We start from the raw sequence: 18,640 nt of genomic DNA on the forward strand, positions 1-18,640 counted from the left end.
AAGTGACTGAAAATAAACAATAGTCATTGAGTAACTTCCAGACTAAAGGAATCACACCTCAAACCATACAGAAGTACCACAGCAGAACTACCTACATAACAAAGAGCTAGAACCCCCCCCCCCCCGCCTACACCTTAATTTGATTAAGATGATGTTCTAGTCTTTTATGCAGTCTGTGGCATTCACCAAACCTTGCGCAGCTAAAAAAAAAGGCACAATTATGAGGAGAAGTTGAACACACTTGACACCACGCGACAGATATAGCTTTGGTGTCTTCGGCTGGAGCTCTGTTTGAAGTCGCAATCCAAGGATCGGCGTTAATTAACTGGACAGGTCTCTCCTCGTGTAATGATGTTTTCATCGAGTCTAATAGATCCGAGTGGAGAGTTACGGAGGATCAGAGTTCAAAGGAGAGCGTCGCTTTGACTTTGGATCAGGCGCAGATGCAAAGGTTAAAAATGCTCATTACGGTCTAAGTGGCTTTTATGTGCTGAAAAAACGGAGGGTAATGTCCCCCCCGGGGGACGGGTCAATACTGTTGGTTGAAACCAGCAAACACACACACACACACACATACACACACTATCATAGTGTCACAGATACACACAAGCACGTACTGTAGAGACACAAAAGACGGATGGACACGAAGAAGAAGAAGAAGAAGAAGAAGAAGAAGAAGAAGAAGAAGCGTACGAGAGACGGTCTCGCTGATGACGAGATGGAAATCAATACAAAGCGTCGGAGGATAATAAAGGAGCTCGGCCATGTGCGGATCTAATTGCGGAAACATCACGAATGGGTCATTGGGTTGCCATGGTGACTGTAATGATGTTGTGTCTAACCGCCTCAAGTTCGTGTCAGAACACGAAACATCCTCCACTTAATTTTATTTCTCTCTTCTACCTCGCATACAAATTAAGAGACATTTAATTACAAGAAAGAAGACTCTTCTTTTTTTTTACATGACTACCAACTGAATCAGAAAAACCTCTCCGCACACACACACACACATTGATAATCCGTAGGGGGGGAAGAAGAATCCAATCACATGTGTCAATAAGCTGTGAAGTTCACACCGTTTTGAAGGAGCTCTCCTCATCCCGCCCCGTTGACTTCTACTTCCCTGTGTGACGCTCTGAGAGGGGGAACAGGTGTGAGCCTGCTGCACCTGTTCACTCCCTTCCCAACAGCAATAATTAGTGGATTATAACCAGAACGAGGCGACGCTCATAACATTACAGCGCTCATTTAAAACGCCTTAATGAGGTTTTCTGTCTCGCGTCAAGGTCGCACTGTGAGAACGAAACCGACTTCTGCTTCTGGTGCCGCTCACAAAAAATAGGAATAAAAAGACGTCGCTGTCGTAATAATAATAGCGATGCGACAGGTTGTCGTAAAGGTTTACATTGCATGGTTGTGTATTGTTCTGTTGTGGGATGATGAAGGGATGATGAAGAGCCACTCCGAACATTGAGTCCTCCATTTTCCAAACACAGTGTCTCTATTCTGTGAGTTCCACGCTACCAGTGGTGGAAATCATTTGATTCATAGTTAATATGAAAGATATTGATTACAGCCGCTCTGCCTCATTTTTAGGTGCAGCTCTATTGAAGTTGAGATGAAGAGATGAAGAGATGAAGAGATGAAATGCACGTTTTGAAGTTACAACTAACACTAAAACAAATTATCCACAATACATCTGTGCTGTTATGTTTCCTCCTCCTCGAGTCTTGTAGTCGTGTTTAAAATATGAAGTCGTTCTTCAAACCGACGCCGTTATTGTTGAAGTAGTATACCTTCAATATCTTGTTGTTTTGGTGAATGAACGTTTCCTGGATGCAATTAGGTTTTGTTTTTTAAGTTTTTCACGAGGAATTTAGCTTTAAAAAAAACTTGTATTCGTATAAAATAAAATGTAATGTGTTGCGGTACTTTATTTTTCATATATACAGAGTGTTATGTATGCCCAGTATAGAGAAACATATACATTTACACGTTCTGAAATACTCTCTAGATTAGCTACCAAGTACACTAATTGAACACTGTCTCCTTTCCCATTTAATTAGTACCAAATCACCCCAAAGAAAACCCTGCATCGCTGTTTTTTACCTTTTTTTTTTAACATAATATTAAAGTATACATTTCAGGACTCTTCTCTTAAGTCCACGTCTAGTATTGCGGTGTGATGATATCGTGGCAGACGCGTTACATAACACGTTCGTCTGCTTTGTGACACGAGTGAGCGACTCTGCGCTGACAGCCTGAGACTTTAGCCTGATTTCCCTCCATCCCTTTGTGCTCCTCTCCAGTTATTTCTCTCTCTCTCTCTCTCTCTCTCTTTGTTTGTTTGTTTCTTTCTCCCCTCTTCTTCATTTTGCCCACCTCCCTGCTGTCTCTGGCGAGGCCGCGGTCGCCTTGGCACTGTCCCTGCTGCAAGGATCCCTTCTCTCCATCTATCAGCGTCATTGGCTCTGATTTTATGCATCACAGAAGAGCTTCTCCAGAAGACCCGCCGGAATTCCACAGAGGGATACGCAGTCATGCGCGTACACACACACACACACACGCACACACACACACACACGCACGTGTGCGTGGTTTACGCGCAAACACACACAACCTCACACAAACCGTTGCCCGATATATCATTTTTTTACCTCTTTATTTATTCATCTCTATCTGTCCATCTATCCATTGGCTTCGCTCCCCTGGGCGGATATCTGCCTGATGAATAATTTACAGCTGTTAAAAGAGACCACCTGAGGGGGACAGAGGAAGGAAACAGGATGAGGACAGGTAAAGTGAGGAGGAAGGAGAGATGAGAGACCTTCTGGTGGAAGGAATGAATGTGGAAGAGGGGGAAACGCAGCCGAGCGACACATGGCCCGTGATAATGCTTAATTAATGACGGAGGGATCAGCCAATTAAACAAGGACACAGGGTGAGAGACTATAGCTCGGGTGGGAGACACCAACGGGTGGGAGGAGGAGGAGGAGGAGGAGGAGGAGGAGGAGGAGGAGCAGGAGGAGGAGGAGGATGTCAGAGAGGCGGCTGATGATTTGCTCTCCTTCGTTGAACGTAGAGAAGAAGAAAAAAACAATCCGGGTGTAAAAAAGAGCGACAAAGAGTGACGAGTGGGTCTGGGGGAGAAAAGAGAGGCATCAAGTTCCACCCGAGCTGCTGTTCTATAAATAGAAGTCGGAGCACTTTGGGGAAGGGGGAACCAGCCAATTAGAATCGCGCTGCGCTGCCGATGGTAAACCCCTCAGACACGTGCGCTCGGCAAACCGGTCAGACCTGCTGGTATTGTCACCTGCATCATGTCTTCGGAGGCCCACGTGGGAAGCGGCGGGTGTCGCTATTCAAACCCCAGGGGGCCTGGGGCCCTAAGGGGCTTTGATGCACTCAGGGGGGGTGGGGGATTTGATGTGAATCAGCAGCATTGCAGCAGTGAAATAACAAATTTGGCACACACGGTTTATATTTGTTTTGTTTTTTAAATCTGGATTTAGATCTGCTTTTAATTCGTCCGTCGGCAGAAAGAGGTTGCACTCCTGTCCCGCTTCATGAATCAATTCAATAAGTGAAAGAAAAGCTTTACGAGTAATTGAATCCATGAAAAAGGGGGTCGTCAATGAATTTAGGTGCTCTGATCCCCAGCTCCTCGTATCCAAATGTTCCCCTGGGCAAGAATTAAATTACTCCTGATGGTATCAGTGTAGACAGGAACACAATTGAGCTAATATAAAGGTAAACAAAAGAAAGAAGCTGCCTGGGTTGCATGAAATATGAAAAGAAAACACTGAACACTTGATTTTGTTAAAGTTTTCTCATGTTTAGATATTGTGTTGCTGTTCTGTGACAGTGAAAGCAAAGACCAAAAAAAACAAAGACACTTTGAATATATGAAGCCACATTTGAGCATCTTCGCAGGGAAAGTGCTGTATCAGCAAACTTTGAGTTTTAAAAGCACTAAAACTTAAATGACGATGTAAACGTTCACTTACATAAAACAAACTACACACAGATTGCACTGCAGAATCACCGAGGGGAACATTAACTTAATGTAGACAGCAGTATTCTCGGCTCAGATGACTGATGATGATGATGATGAAGGTATTGTTTTTGTGTCACGCATACAAATATGTTCAGCCTGCAGACACCGGAAAAAAACCCCATATAAAGCAGCTCCTCACTGCAGTGCATGCATTTTCTTGTGCCGCCATTAAAAGCCCCAAAAAACAATCAGTTTTTTAATCTTCTAGTAATATATATATATATAATTATTATTTTTAAACAATTTTTCTGGTGAATATCAATTATGGCAGTGTGTGTGTGTGTGTGCGCGTGTGTGTGTGTGTGTGTGTGTGTGTGTGTTTGCGCTCACCTTCCAGTTCCCCTTCAGCTAAACACTGTTGGCTTCATCGTTGTTGCAGTTGTTTGCACTGTTAGCCATGTTGAGAGCTGTGTGGACTCAATCACTGAACCAATATGTGCTTTTTTGAAAAGAAAAACGCAGGTGGTAAACGTTGTCCACAAAAAAAATAAAAAATCGACCGAGAAAGCTGATCTCTTCTGCATGCACAGCTACCAGTATGCATTGCGCGCGCTAATTTCCATTTTTATTGATAAATACACAGAAAATAAATGTGTTCAAAGTCAATAAAGACAATATTATGACACCTGAGATGTCAACCACACACCTTCTTTCCACCGGAGCCGTCTCTGTTTTCTCGGGAAGAGCAACAGATTTTTTGCACCATTAGTGTGCATGAAATATGTTCTCCCCTAACAGCCGGCACAGACGTTAGCTGTGAGCCATCGAGCGACGGACAGATTGACAGCGTGTCTGTTCAAGCTCAGCTGAATTCACCAGAAACTCCGGTTCTTTCTGTTACTTAGCAGCTCCATTTCCTCCAGTCGATGCTCTCGTACTGGGATTCGCATTCATTTTTCACTCAACTTGACATGTTTTCAATGCGGGCTGAAAGTGTTGCTGCATTAACGTACGCTTACCTGAGCTCTAATCACACATTTCCATTGACTTCAAAAAGTTTTTTGTCTGAACTTCAATTTAGGGGTTTCTCAGGCAGAGGGGGGGTTATGGGTAATTTCACAGTCTTCATTGCCAAATAAGCGTATTTCTCACACTTGATTATTCTTTCCATTTTCATCTGAGTGATGCTGTTTTTTTAGGATGCCACATAAAGTCACTCTGCTCCCTCTGAATGGACTCCTTTTGTGTTTTCGTTCACATGCATTCTTACGATTATTGATCTGCCATGGGGGTGAGCTCCAACATCCCTTTATGCTTCTCGGCGTTAACTACCGGGGACGGACGTGAACATTAATAATTGATTGGGATTACCCGCACGACTGAAGTGTGCTGAATGAAATCTGCAGATGATTTACTTTGTTGGGAACGTTTAGCCCTGGACGCCGAGGTTCCCTTTCTTCACCACATCATTGATTCTCTGCATTACTCCCGTCGTTTGCTACCTTCCCTCTTGTTCCCTTTCATCCTCTTAATTTGATCTCTCTGCCTCCCTGGGAGTCTCTCTTCATTGAGCATCGCCTCCCTCTTTCTCCCACTCCTCTTATCTCATTACTCTCTAATTAGCCCCAAACGAGCCCGCAGGAACCAATAACACGCTTTTTGCTCATGCATATCAATGAGATGCGCGCACACACACACACACATACGCGCGCGCGCACGCACACCGTCACATCTGTAAAGTCAGGTTATATTTGTGTGTGTCACTGCGTACGCGTTATTCACAACACTCTTTTTGATATTTGCATTTGTTGATTCGGCCATGAGTTCTGGCAGACTTTACTTTGGCTGATTATGCAAGAGTTAATGTGTGTGTGTGTGTGTGTGTGTGTGCGTGTGCGTGTGTGTGTGTGTGTGTGTGTGTGTGTGTGTGCTACACACTCGTGGCCAGCTTGGATCTCAGTTGGATACAGGAAATGTGTGTTTGGTCGGGAACAGATGATTGTGAGGCACACTGTCCCGGGCAGAACTCTGTACCAGGAGGTGGCCAGTAAACACACACACACACACACACACACACACACAACACACACATGCACACACATTCTGTTCACATGCAAAAAAAGAGAGAAAAAAAACATGCACAAGCTAAGAAACAAGTCCATTGATGTGAATAAAACTGCACCTCACCAAACCTAAAGATAATATTTCATGGGGGGGGTTTTCACACCGGTAGACGTAGATCCTTGTTTTCTTTATGCGTCTGAACGATGCATTGTTTTGGACATCACATTTGATAAACGTAGCGACATTCAGACAGTTTTAATGGGAGTTGGAGTCGAGTGATGGGTTGAAACGTGGCGAGAGGGTTTATTAGTCAACTGTGTGTGACTGAGATGGGAAGTAACCCAGGCACAGCTGCAAGTGCAGCTAAACAAACACTCATACATAAAAGATGAGTCCCTCTCCACCCCCTTTGTGTGTGTCTCTCTCTCACACACACACACACACACACACACACACACACACACACACACACACACTATAGCTATAAGTGTTCACCTGAATTTATTGACTAATCTCCTTTTCTATAGGATTTAATTCACCAATCTCTGTGTATTCAGGAACTAGACAAACAAGCTTCCTCTGTCCCACTTATTTTCAACCTGCATGTCTGGATCTGTGCACCTGTGTTTATTTCCGTCTTTTCCACCCTTCCTCTCCTCTCCTTTCCTTCTCCTCTCCTCTCTCCTCCCCTCCCTTTCCCTCCCCCTGCTCAGGCCTCGGTCTGTCTGAGAGGACAAAGCGATACCTCAAAGGTTTTTTTTGAAAAATTATATGTCGTGTCATCGCCACTCAGCTATACGGAATCTCGTGTCGGGGTATATGCAACGGGCCTCGGCTTCGCCCGTGTGCCGTGGTGTGATAAATTAACAGCTTTGCATATCCTGACTGTGTGTGGAGGCAGGTCACGGTGAATCAATAGTATCTGTGGAGGGGAAGGAAGCAGAATCTCTCATCTTCATCTCCGCCTCAGAGCTGTATCTGTCTTTTTTTCTTTCCAATGTTTCGGCATGTCTCTCTGCTTATCTGGCCCTCCACCCTCAATCCCTTATCTCTCTCTCTCTCTCTTTACCCTATGTACCCAAAAGCAATAAGTGACTTGAAGGGCAGAGGGTGAAAACACAAATGAACCACAGGGGGTGAGTGACAGACACAGAAAGCAGGGGGGGGGGATAGACCATGTAACAGATGGGAGAAAGAGATTGTCTCCGATATCGATCTGGTAATCCTCGTTGTGCTCTCTGGCAATTTGAATCTTCCTCCTACACAAGATGAGGAGATGCAGGGAAAGGGTGAGATTGAGAGAGAGAGAGAGAGAGAGAAAGGAGTGCATGGAGTGGAGGAGGGAGGGAGTGAGGGAGTGAGTGAGGAGGAGCAGTGCCATCCAGTGGTGCAGAGGCACGCTGCAGCGTGTTTGGTCTTTATTTTCATAAGAGAAACTAAAATCATAAAACTACAGCATGCACTGCGGTCAAAATAACTTGCACTGTAATAAATGCACTATTCTTTTAATATTCATATGTTATCCTATGTTCGTGCCCTTTAGCTTTTATTGTGTATTGTAATAATTGTTCCAGATTAATGTGGGAGGTTATTATAGGGCTGTATGCTACCTGAGAGGAATTAACTCATCTGCATGTTTTCTAAAGAGAAAAAGAAATCATCCATTTTTTTAATTTTTTCATTAAAGAAAATGCTTGAATTAAACATTAATCAGAAAAAAAGTCAGTACAGTTCCTTGTTGGAACGTAACATTACCCATTTATTTTTGCATCCAGAAAACTAACTGGTGATAATAAGTGAAACAATATGAATAACACAATTTGACCATCGTTGCTTTTTAAGCGCTGCGTTGATTTGAACTGCAACTAAAATGAATATACGTTAAATAATATATTGATTTATTCCAAAATCTCGTGGAACGATCACACGTGTAACAAACATTCATGTGTCCACATACTTTCGTCCACATAGTGCATCAGAATAAACACCCTGTTTAAAGCCCTCTCTCTCAAAGGAGCCTATACTTCTACTTTCCCTCCGGCTACATCGCGATGACCTCAAAAAGCCATTTATTAACATGGATTATATGTCGACTGGAACAAAAAAAAAAAAAAAACTGCCAGATGATCAGCAGCTACATCTCTCTTTCTCTCTCTCTTCTTCTCTAAACCACCTGACACAGAGATTGAGATCAAAAGAAAGGAAAGATGGAGCGAGAGAAGACGGAGGAATATATATGAACAGAAGAAAAGATTGACCGCCATCTCTCTCGGTTCATAATTCGGCACGAAGGCCGTGGGTTAGATTTCTCTCTGTGTTAGCAAAGCGCCCTCGATAACTATGCTGTTAAAGTGGAAGATCAGAGGAAAGGAAAAAGAGAGGATGTGTAACTGTGTTCCTGTCTAGTCGCACAGCTTCTTTTCTCTTGATGTATTCAAGCACACGGACATCAAAGTAAAACAGAAACACGACATACTGTATATTTATATATATATATATATATATATATATATATATATATATATATATATGTTAATGGTGTGATAATGGTGGTTATTGGGATTGTTCACTATATTTCTGATGAATGCTGAAATATCAACTGTTGAATGGCACATTTTGTACAGACGGCGTCCTCATGACATTTGTTTGGCATCTTGTATGTTTTTAGTGAAATGTCTATTAGATGGATGATTTGTAATGCGATGACTACACTCAGGTGTTCACGGTGACCCGCGCGGCGCTCGACATCCTGCGAATGTCATAAATTCATTTTCAGTTCCCACCATTAAGAATATAAATGGCCACTGACGTTACGATGTACTGTAATCAAATCAATCAAGAACAAGCGATTACTTTATATGGCGAATGTTTCGTTTGAAGCAGTTATATTACATTAATACGTTTTATTTCATTCTTTTTGGACATTCACTTCACGTGCGGTTAAAATGTAACTGGCAATTATTACATTATCGTTTTTTTTTATTACAGTTGTTTGTGACATTACGTGACATTCATTGTTTTATCTTTCAATATCTGGAATTAATGCATTGTCACTTTTTTAGAATCATATTTGTTTATACTGAACTTTCTTTTTGCATTATTAGTTTTTATTAAAATAATTATTTACAATTATGTTATTAGTTCATAATGCTTCTTCGCCTTATTTTTTAACAATATTTATTTTGTTATGTGGAATTATTACATTGCATTCATTATGTAATGACCGGTTATATTATAATTTCTTATTACATTATTTGCAATTATTAAGTAATCTGTTATATTGACATTATTGGCTTTTCAAATGTTATAAACAGTAATTTCATTTTCCAAGCAGCCCAAACTGGGTCCTGAACCTCTTGCAGAGGATGAAGTAGATGAGCGGGTCCAGGCAGACGTTGAGAACGGACATTATGATGGTGACCTCCTTCACGTTGTAGAGGAACTTGCCACTTGAACACAGGAACTCTTTGGGGAGGTGAACCAGGTGGTAGGGGACAAAGCAAAAGCAGAAGACACTGACCAGCACTAACATGTTCCTGCGGGTCCTCGCAAGCTTCGTGAAGCAGGAGGATGCCGCCAGCCTCTGCTGCACCAGTGCCACCCGCCGGGAGGTGCTGTAGTAGAAGAAGACCAGGGAGGCGAGGACGGACAGGAACATGACGTTGGCGCAGGAGTATATGATCTTCATCACCAAGCTGAACTGGCCGGTGTGCGAATATTCACAAGTCTCCAGGACAGAGGTGAAAGGTTTCTGGGTCTGGAACGACAGGACGACGAAGGCGCTCATCGTGGCCAGGAGGAAAACCCAGGTTGCCGTGGAGATGATGTGAGCGGCCCGCACCGTCAGCAGGATGTGAGTTCCTAAAGGTTGAACGACCTTCAGATACCTGCAGAGGAGAGAGAGGATTTCAGTGAATAACGGTTTTGAGTTTAGCATTCACCTCCTGCTGCCTTTAAGTGGAAACTGGGAATTTGTGTGTTTGACGTAGGGATTCGATGAAGAATCACTCTTCTTCTACTCGTAAAAAAGAAACACTAGTGCAGTAGTTTTGTGTGTTTACAGAAAAGACTCCTCAGCTCTTGCAGTGCACCTGGTAGTCAACTTAAAGGGCATTACGAGTACCGAGTCATGCCCTTCGGCTTAACCAATGCCCCCGCCGTCTTCCAGACCCTGGTGAACGACGTGCTCCGGGACATTTTGGATCGGCACGTATTCGTCTACCTCGATGACATCCTGATATTCTCCAAGAACCAAGAGGAACACGTTCACCACGTCCAATCCGTACTCCAACGGCTAATGGAGAACTCTCTTTTTGTCCCACCGTTTCATTTCTGGGATATATATATCGCTTCCCATGTCAGCATCAAGATGGACCCCGCGAAGGTTGCTACCGTCACTACCTGGTCTGTCCCAAATTCAATGTTTCCTGGGGTTCGCCAACTTCTTCAGGAGGTTCACCCGAATCACAGCTCGGTCGCTTCCCCACTCACTGGCCCTCACCACTTCCAAGATTCCCTTCTGTTGGACTTCTGCAGCCTTCAGAACCTTAAATCCAGGTTCACCAACACCAAGTCTCGACCCTTGGCCGGATTGTTGGTATTGTAAACCTCTGTCTGGAATAAAGCTTTTCTTAAACGATTCCACTGGTTCTGTTCAACTGCGACTGGGTCCTTACCACCACCTGTTACAAAATTGGTGTGTGCATTGGCATTGATACATCTGGGAAGTCTGTTTCATGCAACAGGGAGATTCAAATTTAAAACTGGCGAACCTGTTAGCGGCGATGTAGCCCATGAACATGATGCTGGCGTAAATGTTGAGCAAGAGAACGGCGCGGGCAACGTTGCAGTTGACCAAGTGGAGGGTGACAGAGCTGCTGGCGTATTTCGCGACGCGGATTGGGAGACAGAGGCAGACCAGGAAGTCGGCGGCTACCAAGTTCTTCAGGTAGATCGTGATGCTGCTGGATGTCTTCTGCTGAGCTCGGCAGAAGTAAAACGTCACGATGAAGCCGTTGAGGGGGAGACCCACCTGGAGAGAAAACATCGCGAGTATGGAGAGATTTACAATTTGCAACATTTGCCGTCAGTCAAAAGAATTTTTGGATTTGACCGGAGATCACTTAAGATGATAATGTTCTACCCAATTAGGGAATCAAATTCCAAAAAAAGTCAGTCAGTCGGAATAATGTTTGCATGTACCCAACCCCAAAAGAATTTGGTTGAAAATGTTTCCTGACTCTTGCGTGTGTTGTGTTGATCTGGATTGTTGAAACTCACCAGAAACACGAGACCGTGGACCATCATGAAGAAGAGGTCGGCTGACCTGTCCACCTGACCACAGGTGGTCTGGTTCGTAACTGATGACTGATGGAATAAGGAAGTCGCTTCCTCTCCTGCTTGGTCACTCATTGTTTCTATCTGGTTCATCTAACAGAGGTGAACCCAAATTACAAATCTTCATATCCATAGTCAACCCAAGAAGATAAAGTTGTATCACTTGAAGGAACAAATGGATGGTTTCAAATCAATGCAGTGTTTTATACCATCAACTCCGTATTATATATCCTTATATTAACTTAATGGTCAGCTGACCGTATGATCATGAATATTAAACCTTGCATCAGAAAAAGTGCAACGAAGAGAAGATGAAATACCTGCAGCACAAACCTGTCTGTGTCGGTGAGGAGGTCTATTCACTGAAACGCTTCCGTCTTCACAGGAAGAGCTGCAGAACTAGGAAGTGATGGCTTCCTTGTGAGATAGCATCTCTATAAATAAAAGAAGCAACACTGCACCGCTGTTGGTTGAGGTGTCGTTTTATCTTCCTGTGTACTTCCAATACAATTACCACTGAAGACTTTTTTTGGTGTCACGGTCTCGAATAGAAGATACATCCTCATGGCATTTGGTGGCAAACGAATCTATTGATCCTTATGCAGGTCTGAAGGTAACCCAGACAGCTTCATAGCCCCGTCCTCTGGGGGCATGCACAGGATTAATCGTGAAAAAGTCAAATAGGATCCCTTTTTTTGGTAATGGACACAAAAGAAAAGCATCCGCGTGAGCAAATGGTCAGAGCAGATGCATGACGTAGTATTGAATATCAATAAATAACGCTTATGATGTGTGTGAAGGACATGGGTCTGCTGCATGGAGCTTTAAGCAACATTTAATAAAATGTGCACACTGAAAACGAACCTGTTCCTGCTGTTTGTAATTGTTATTATTGAAAGACTCTGACGGTTTTTTCTTTAGGCAGATGCATATTTCTTTCCTTGTTTTGCATTTAAATTACTTTAAAAATGAGTCATGAGCATCAACGACAAATAGATACGGAAATTCTCTCTGGACTTCAAATACCGAGGTCATGAGTGCAAATTCAACTCCCCCATATATTTAATTTTTCCTTTCTTTCCCTTTTTATTAAATTCAAAGTCATCAAAGATATCAGAATCTGCGTTGATGATATGCGACGGCTTTCTGGATTTGTGTGTGATGGCAGAATAACTCAAGTCTGTTAAACAACTGCCACATTCCCAGAACCGATGGAGTAATAAAATAAACGTCATTGTTGTGTGTAAACAGAGCTTATCAGAGTCATGTGCTTCCACAGACTGTTTAAAAGGACCTTGTTTTAGACCAACCTTCCTCTCCATGATGATGATGATGATGATGCAGGTAAGAGCTGCAGCTTCTCTTAACATTTAAACCAGATCATTTTTTTTATTTTATAATGAAAAAACAAATGTTGCTCCTATTTTCTTTGATATACTTAGACAATGTTTTCATGACGTTTATTATTTTGTGAAAATGTATTATCTCAATAATTAGCATTATTGTTAGTAATGTCACTAGTAATAATAGCACTAGTAATTAGTAATGTCTGTGGGAACAGCTCTAAATTGTCAAGATTTTAAAAACCAGAGTCGCAGCACTTATTTAATGTTAAAATCAGTGAAGCAAATCTATGTGTTTCATAGTTTTCTAAATAGTCATTTATAGATTGACGTGTAAAGGAAGTCAAGGTTATAATAGATTACCTAAAACATTTTTACAATTTAATCTTGTTATTGTTAAATTAATCAACAATTTGTTCCATTGTTTATTGTTGTTATTTTAATGGTTGGGTGTCGTAGATTAATATTATTGAGTATCTTTCTTTTTATTGTTGGCTCTGCAGTGTTGTTAGTTATTGTTAGTTACACATTAACAGGCACTCGCAGCCCCAGTAAGAACACATTATCTCTTTCCAGATGTCAGATCCCTGAACTCGCTTGCGTGAATTAAAACAAACTATTAGAATGTCAAACGAAAACGCGCAGGATATTAGACACGGATAGATTTAAATGTTTTCAAATGAATTTGAATTAATCCAAACCTGATTCTACACCCTCTGCTCCATAGAGGGACAGAGTTCAGAACAACTCAGCAGGGGAAAAACCCCAAATGTTGTAACTGTTGTTTGCTTCCAGTGAATTTTCTGCTCTGAATTCAAGTCACGTAAGACTTACAGAGCAGCGAAGGTGGATGTGTTTGTATCTCAAGTATCAATGAAATCCTGTTCTTTCATACCGGCGTCCATTCAGAGAAACCATACAATAAATACATTAAGTGAGAAGTATGAAGAAGACGGGAAGGACACAAAGAGTAATATGGTTGTTATTTACTTCACTCACATTATTTAAATACCTTAAAATTGTTTTCGCAGAGGAGGATAATTGTGAGAACAAATGAAAAACCACTAAAGATATATGAATGATACAATAGAGAACACAAATACATAATACGCATCTACAGTGTTTCTAATACATCGTCGGAGTACCCTTTTAATTTAATTAAAGGAAGAGAATCCCGCTGATATTCTCACCAAACGGATGATGGATTGTAATCACAGAAGCAGTGATTGAATCATTGTGCCAGAAATAATAAATACATTTATTTTCGTTTACTACCAATAACCGTATTTAATTACGTGACACCGTTCTTCATTCCGCCTAATGTTTGCTATTTAATCTGTTTTTCTCGTGATATGCATCCATGAGTGCAGGAAATCCCTGTCCATGTGTCATTAATCATCATTAATCCCTCCCTGCTTTCACATCCAGGTGACATTATTCGTCGCCGTGCTGGTTCTTGCGGCCTCAGTTCGCGTCGACTCCCAGTCCTTTCTGCCCATCGACTGCGACGACGTCTATCGCCATGACAACACCAGCTCCAGTGGGGTGTACATCATCTACCCAGGAGGTCCCACCACGCCGCTGCATGTCTACTGTGACATGGACACCAACGGGGGCCGATGGACTGTCAGTGCTCCTCAGATTTGATTTGATTTGATCCTCATTTAGACCGCGTGCAAAGATTTATTCATCTTTTAACTCCGAAGGGTTCATTCAGGTGACCGTAGAGTAAAAATAACCTAGGTTGAAACGAGAGAGTCTGAAGACTTGGGTTCTGGTTATAAGTTATAAGAATAAGGACTTGAGACTTGAGCTGCTCCTCCACCATAGAACTAGAGGGAGAACTACTTGTCTACTCGCTGGCCATCGGGCCCCTGTGGAGATAGGTGCTCAGTGTATCCTAAAACGTCCCCCAGCAGCCTATAAGCCTATAGCAGCATATCTAGTGGCTGGACCAGGGCAAACCTGATTCAGCCCTAACTATAAGCACTATTAAAGAGGAAAGACTTAAGTCTATTCTTGAATGAGGTGACTGTGTCTGCCTCCCGGACTGAAAGTGGAAGCCGGTTCCATAAAAGAGGAGCTTGATAACTGAAGGCTCTTGCTCCCATCCTACTTTTTAGGACTCTAGAAACCAGAGTAGCCCCACATTTAGTGAGCGCAGCTCTCTAGTGGGGCAATATGGTACTACAAGCTCCTTACGACATGATGGTGCATCACCAATCAAGGCTTTGTAGGTAAGGAGAAGAATTTTAAATGTGAATAAATCTACACAGGTGATTTATTGAAAGAGAATCGAATGATCCGAGTTTGAACCGAGCAGCAAAGTCCTCGTTGCCTCTCAAACATTTTCTGAAAGGTCGTCCATATTTATAAAGGTCTCGCTGACAGAATGGATGGTAACGTGAGTTAGTGAACCTTTTAACATCCCATTTTCCCTCTCAGGTATTTCAGAGGAGGATGGATGGGACCGAAAACTTCTACAGGCCCTGGAAGCACTATAAGACTGGATTTGGGAATGTGGCCGGAGAATATTGGCTCGGTAAATTCTTGAGGGGAAAACGACATTAAACACAATGCTGCGCTGCATGCTTTCCATCTGATGTTGCTGTGTGAGACTAGATAAGGGGTTTGAGAGACAGTCTGAGGGGAAAGAGGTTAAGTAAAATGCAGAGGAACTACATAGGAGACTCGGTCTGGGAAGGTGACATGGAACCAGGTCTTTGTGCGCCTTCACAGGCCTGGAAAACATCTTCCTGCTGACTATGAGGAAGAAGAACGAGCTGCAGGTCGACATGGAGGACTGGGCGGGAGGGAAGGCGTCCGCCCAATACTCCTCCTTCTCGATCGATTCTGAGAACGCTGGTTATCGGCTTCACTTTGGCAGCTTCACTGGCGGAGCGGCAGGTGAGGATTACCGTGTTGCTTTGGGACGTCTAGCTTTAAAGGTTAAAAGGTGGATGGATGGATGAACAGGTAGTACTGCAGGATGTTTTTTTTAAGTTTCAGTATAAATGTGTTTTACTCGAGTACTTTCCTTAAGCAAATGTGAGGTATTTATAATCGGAAACTATTCAGACTTTTGACTCAACTTCTACTTTTCAGATTGCAATTTTTTAATGCAGTTTATGTGCAGTGTTTTGATTTTGAATGTGTGTGTCTTACTTTACGAGTTCTTAATCTAAACAAACTTTTAAGCTAAACAAACTCCTTAAACAGCCTCTTGGATCAGCTGAAAAACGGGGCTGTTTCACTGAGCTTATGAAAAGTTGACTTTGTGACTCTTCGTGGTTTTCAACGACGCTACAAACTACACAACAACAAGTTTAAATTAGTGCAACCATAAACATCTACAGCTGTAAAATGCAACATAAACATTAATGCATTAATCCAACAACATTGTGTTTCATCGTAAAACACTGAACATCATTAATACTTTCACTTTTCATACTTTAACAACTTTTTTCGGAGAATACCCACATATTGTTTACTTAAGTAGCGTTTTGAATGCAGTAATATATTTACTTTTACAACAACAACAAAAAGCCATTGACATTTTGTGATGCCAAAATGTCGCTCTCCAGAGACAAATTAATATATTGTCAGATTCTTGGAAGATGTAATGCCCTAAAGTGCAGAAAACTGAATTCTGAATCTTATATTTAATTTCGTCAAAAAGAAAGACACTAACCCCATTATTTACCTGGATGCGGCAACAGACTTCCACTTCCACACTAATGATGTTGTTGTCGAGCTCCGTGCACTCAGCTTTGTGACAGTGAAAGAAAGCTTTTATCACTCTTAACAGACTGGACTCCTTTTTTAAAAAAACAGATATGGAAGAAGCATAAAGTTAATGTACTATGACAACAATCTAGAAGTGCTGCATTCAAAATCCTACTTAAGTAAAAGTACAGACGTATTATTCACTAAATGTAAATAAAAAATGACCTCTGTGACCGACATGTCATATATTTTATTGTTATGTTGTTAATACTAAGGCATCGTTGCTCCGGCAGCATTTAGCTGGTCCAGGTGGAGCTATATGTGTAAATTTAGTTAGTTTAGTCCAGTGGTTCCCAACCTAGGGGTTGGGATCCCTCCTAAGGCTCACTATACATCTGAGGGGTCGTGAGGTGATTCACAGAATTATATTCCACTTTTGGACTTTTCGCAAATATAAGCTTTTATTGTGAAATATTGGATCATTTAACCCCCTTACCTGGTTTAATTTAAATAACAATTTGAGGCTGGTTTAATCTTTAACAATGTACTGTATTTTATATGCTAATCACACATGTTTTTATGGAAGATATGAATCTGAAAAGTAACTAAAGCTGTTTAAGGATCTCTTATATGACATTCAGGGCATTAATATAGCAGCAAACAACAGCGGTGTGAGGCTGTAGTGGAGTAATGTTTACGTGAGCAGAGAATGACGTCGCTCTCCCTCTGTGCGTGTTGACTTCTGAGCCTCTCTGTGCTTTGTTTACAAAGACAGTACTTTACCTAAGTGTATATGTATATATTTGAAAAAAGGTAACTTAAATTATTCACTGGCAAAATGATAACAAAGTAGCACAAGTAGAAGGGGTTCTGACTTTCCAACTACAACTTAAATTCAACAAACTTTATTTATAGGGGACAGTTTGATGGAACACAACGACATGAAGTTCACCACGTTTGACAAAGATCTGGACCAGTGGGAGCATAACTGCGCTCAGCATTTTCTCGGAGGATTCTGGTACGGAAAGTGCCACTCGGCTAACCCCAACGGCATGTACGCAGCCCAAAGTGCCATCGGGTATTCCAACACCCTCAACATTTGGCGAACGTGGAAAAGCCAGAACTCCCTCAAGACTATTGACATGAAGATGAGATCGATCGCTACGTGTACATGCGCACTTTAACTGGACTGCCTGTGCATTAACTGGATCACGTTAATGACTGAATTCAATATCCACTATGTTCATGTTTTTGTTTTTGGCGGCCCCTGTGGACAAAAGTGGTCGTGTTTTCAAGCGCCAGAGTCCCTTTAACTTAACTTGACCTCTCATTTTACTGCAGCAGGTTCTGTCTCTCAGTTCTAGCTCTGGTTCCCCCGAGATGTTTTTATTAAGGTTTTAGTAGTTTCAGCTATAAACATGTGACAACAGCGCAACATAATTTGATTGCATTTTTTTATTTTGTGCAGCAAAGGAGCAGGATTATTTCACCTCGGCAGAAATTTGTGAAATGTTCCTTCTTTTTTTTTTTTTAAATGTACAATATTTTACTTTAGACGGCTGTGGATTTCAACGTGCATCTCTTCTATCTGTTTGTTATTGGTTACAAATGAACATGAACAACCGATGCTAATATAGATGTTGCTAGCTAGCGTACGAGATTGTATAAAGACGTAAGCACCTTGCTTATCTGTGTTGACGTACTTTTCTGTTAGAAAATGAACGTATTTCACAACATTTTTAAATTGCATTTAAAAAGAGTCTATTCAATTGAACGTGTTTGTTCTAGCTCATCAATAGACATACTTCAAAAAAAATGTAAACACTACTTATCTTGTCTTTGTTAAAATTGCGCCCACCAAGGGTGTAATTGTAACACTTTGACATCTTGCATTGAATGTAATATTATAGTATTGTCCTTATTGGTGAACAATTAATTGTGTTATTAATTAACGCACACATACATGTGATTCCTATACCAAAAGACGACAGGCGTGTTTTCAAGTAGTCTTTGAGTTACGGGTCAACTAAGTGAGGCTCAATCTGTGACGACACGGGCATATTTGTACACATTTAACAAAAAATTTAAAACAATTTATATTGTGGATGAGAGACAAATGTGACCTGCTGGTGTCGCCAAAACTAGGATTCACCCACACATTCATGGCGATCCT

At 41.8% G+C, this 18,640-nt stretch overlaps 2 protein-coding genes across 2 annotated transcripts; one reads left to right on the top strand and one right to left on the bottom strand.

Moving 5' to 3' along the window:
* Positions 1-9,380: 9,380 nt before the first annotated feature.
* On the bottom strand, positions 9,381-11,473 carry LOC117731988 (P2Y purinoceptor 14-like). Its single transcript, XM_034534620.1, has 3 exons — positions 11,342-11,473; positions 10,834-11,093; positions 9,381-9,948 (listed from the first exon to the last, which is right to left on the bottom strand). The coding sequence occupies exons 1-3, from the start codon at positions 11,471-11,473 to the stop codon at positions 9,381-9,383; spliced, it is 960 nt and encodes a 319-aa protein (XP_034390511.1).
* Positions 11,474-12,727: 1,254 nt separating this feature from the next.
* On the top strand, positions 12,728-17,651 carry LOC117732333 (microfibril-associated glycoprotein 4-like). Its single transcript, XM_034535265.1, has 5 exons — positions 12,728-12,742; positions 14,170-14,367; positions 15,187-15,283; positions 15,481-15,648; positions 17,383-17,651. Exons 1-5 carry the CDS (start codon positions 12,728-12,730, stop codon positions 17,649-17,651), a joined length of 747 nt encoding a protein of 248 aa, XP_034391156.1.
* The last annotated feature ends 989 nt before the right edge of the window (positions 17,652-18,640 follow it).

The sequence above is a fragment of the Cyclopterus lumpus genome, chromosome 1, assembly GCF_009769545.1.
Source record: "Cyclopterus lumpus isolate fCycLum1 chromosome 1, fCycLum1.pri, whole genome shotgun sequence".
Classification (NCBI taxonomy): domain Eukaryota; kingdom Metazoa; phylum Chordata; class Actinopteri; order Perciformes; family Cyclopteridae; genus Cyclopterus; species Cyclopterus lumpus.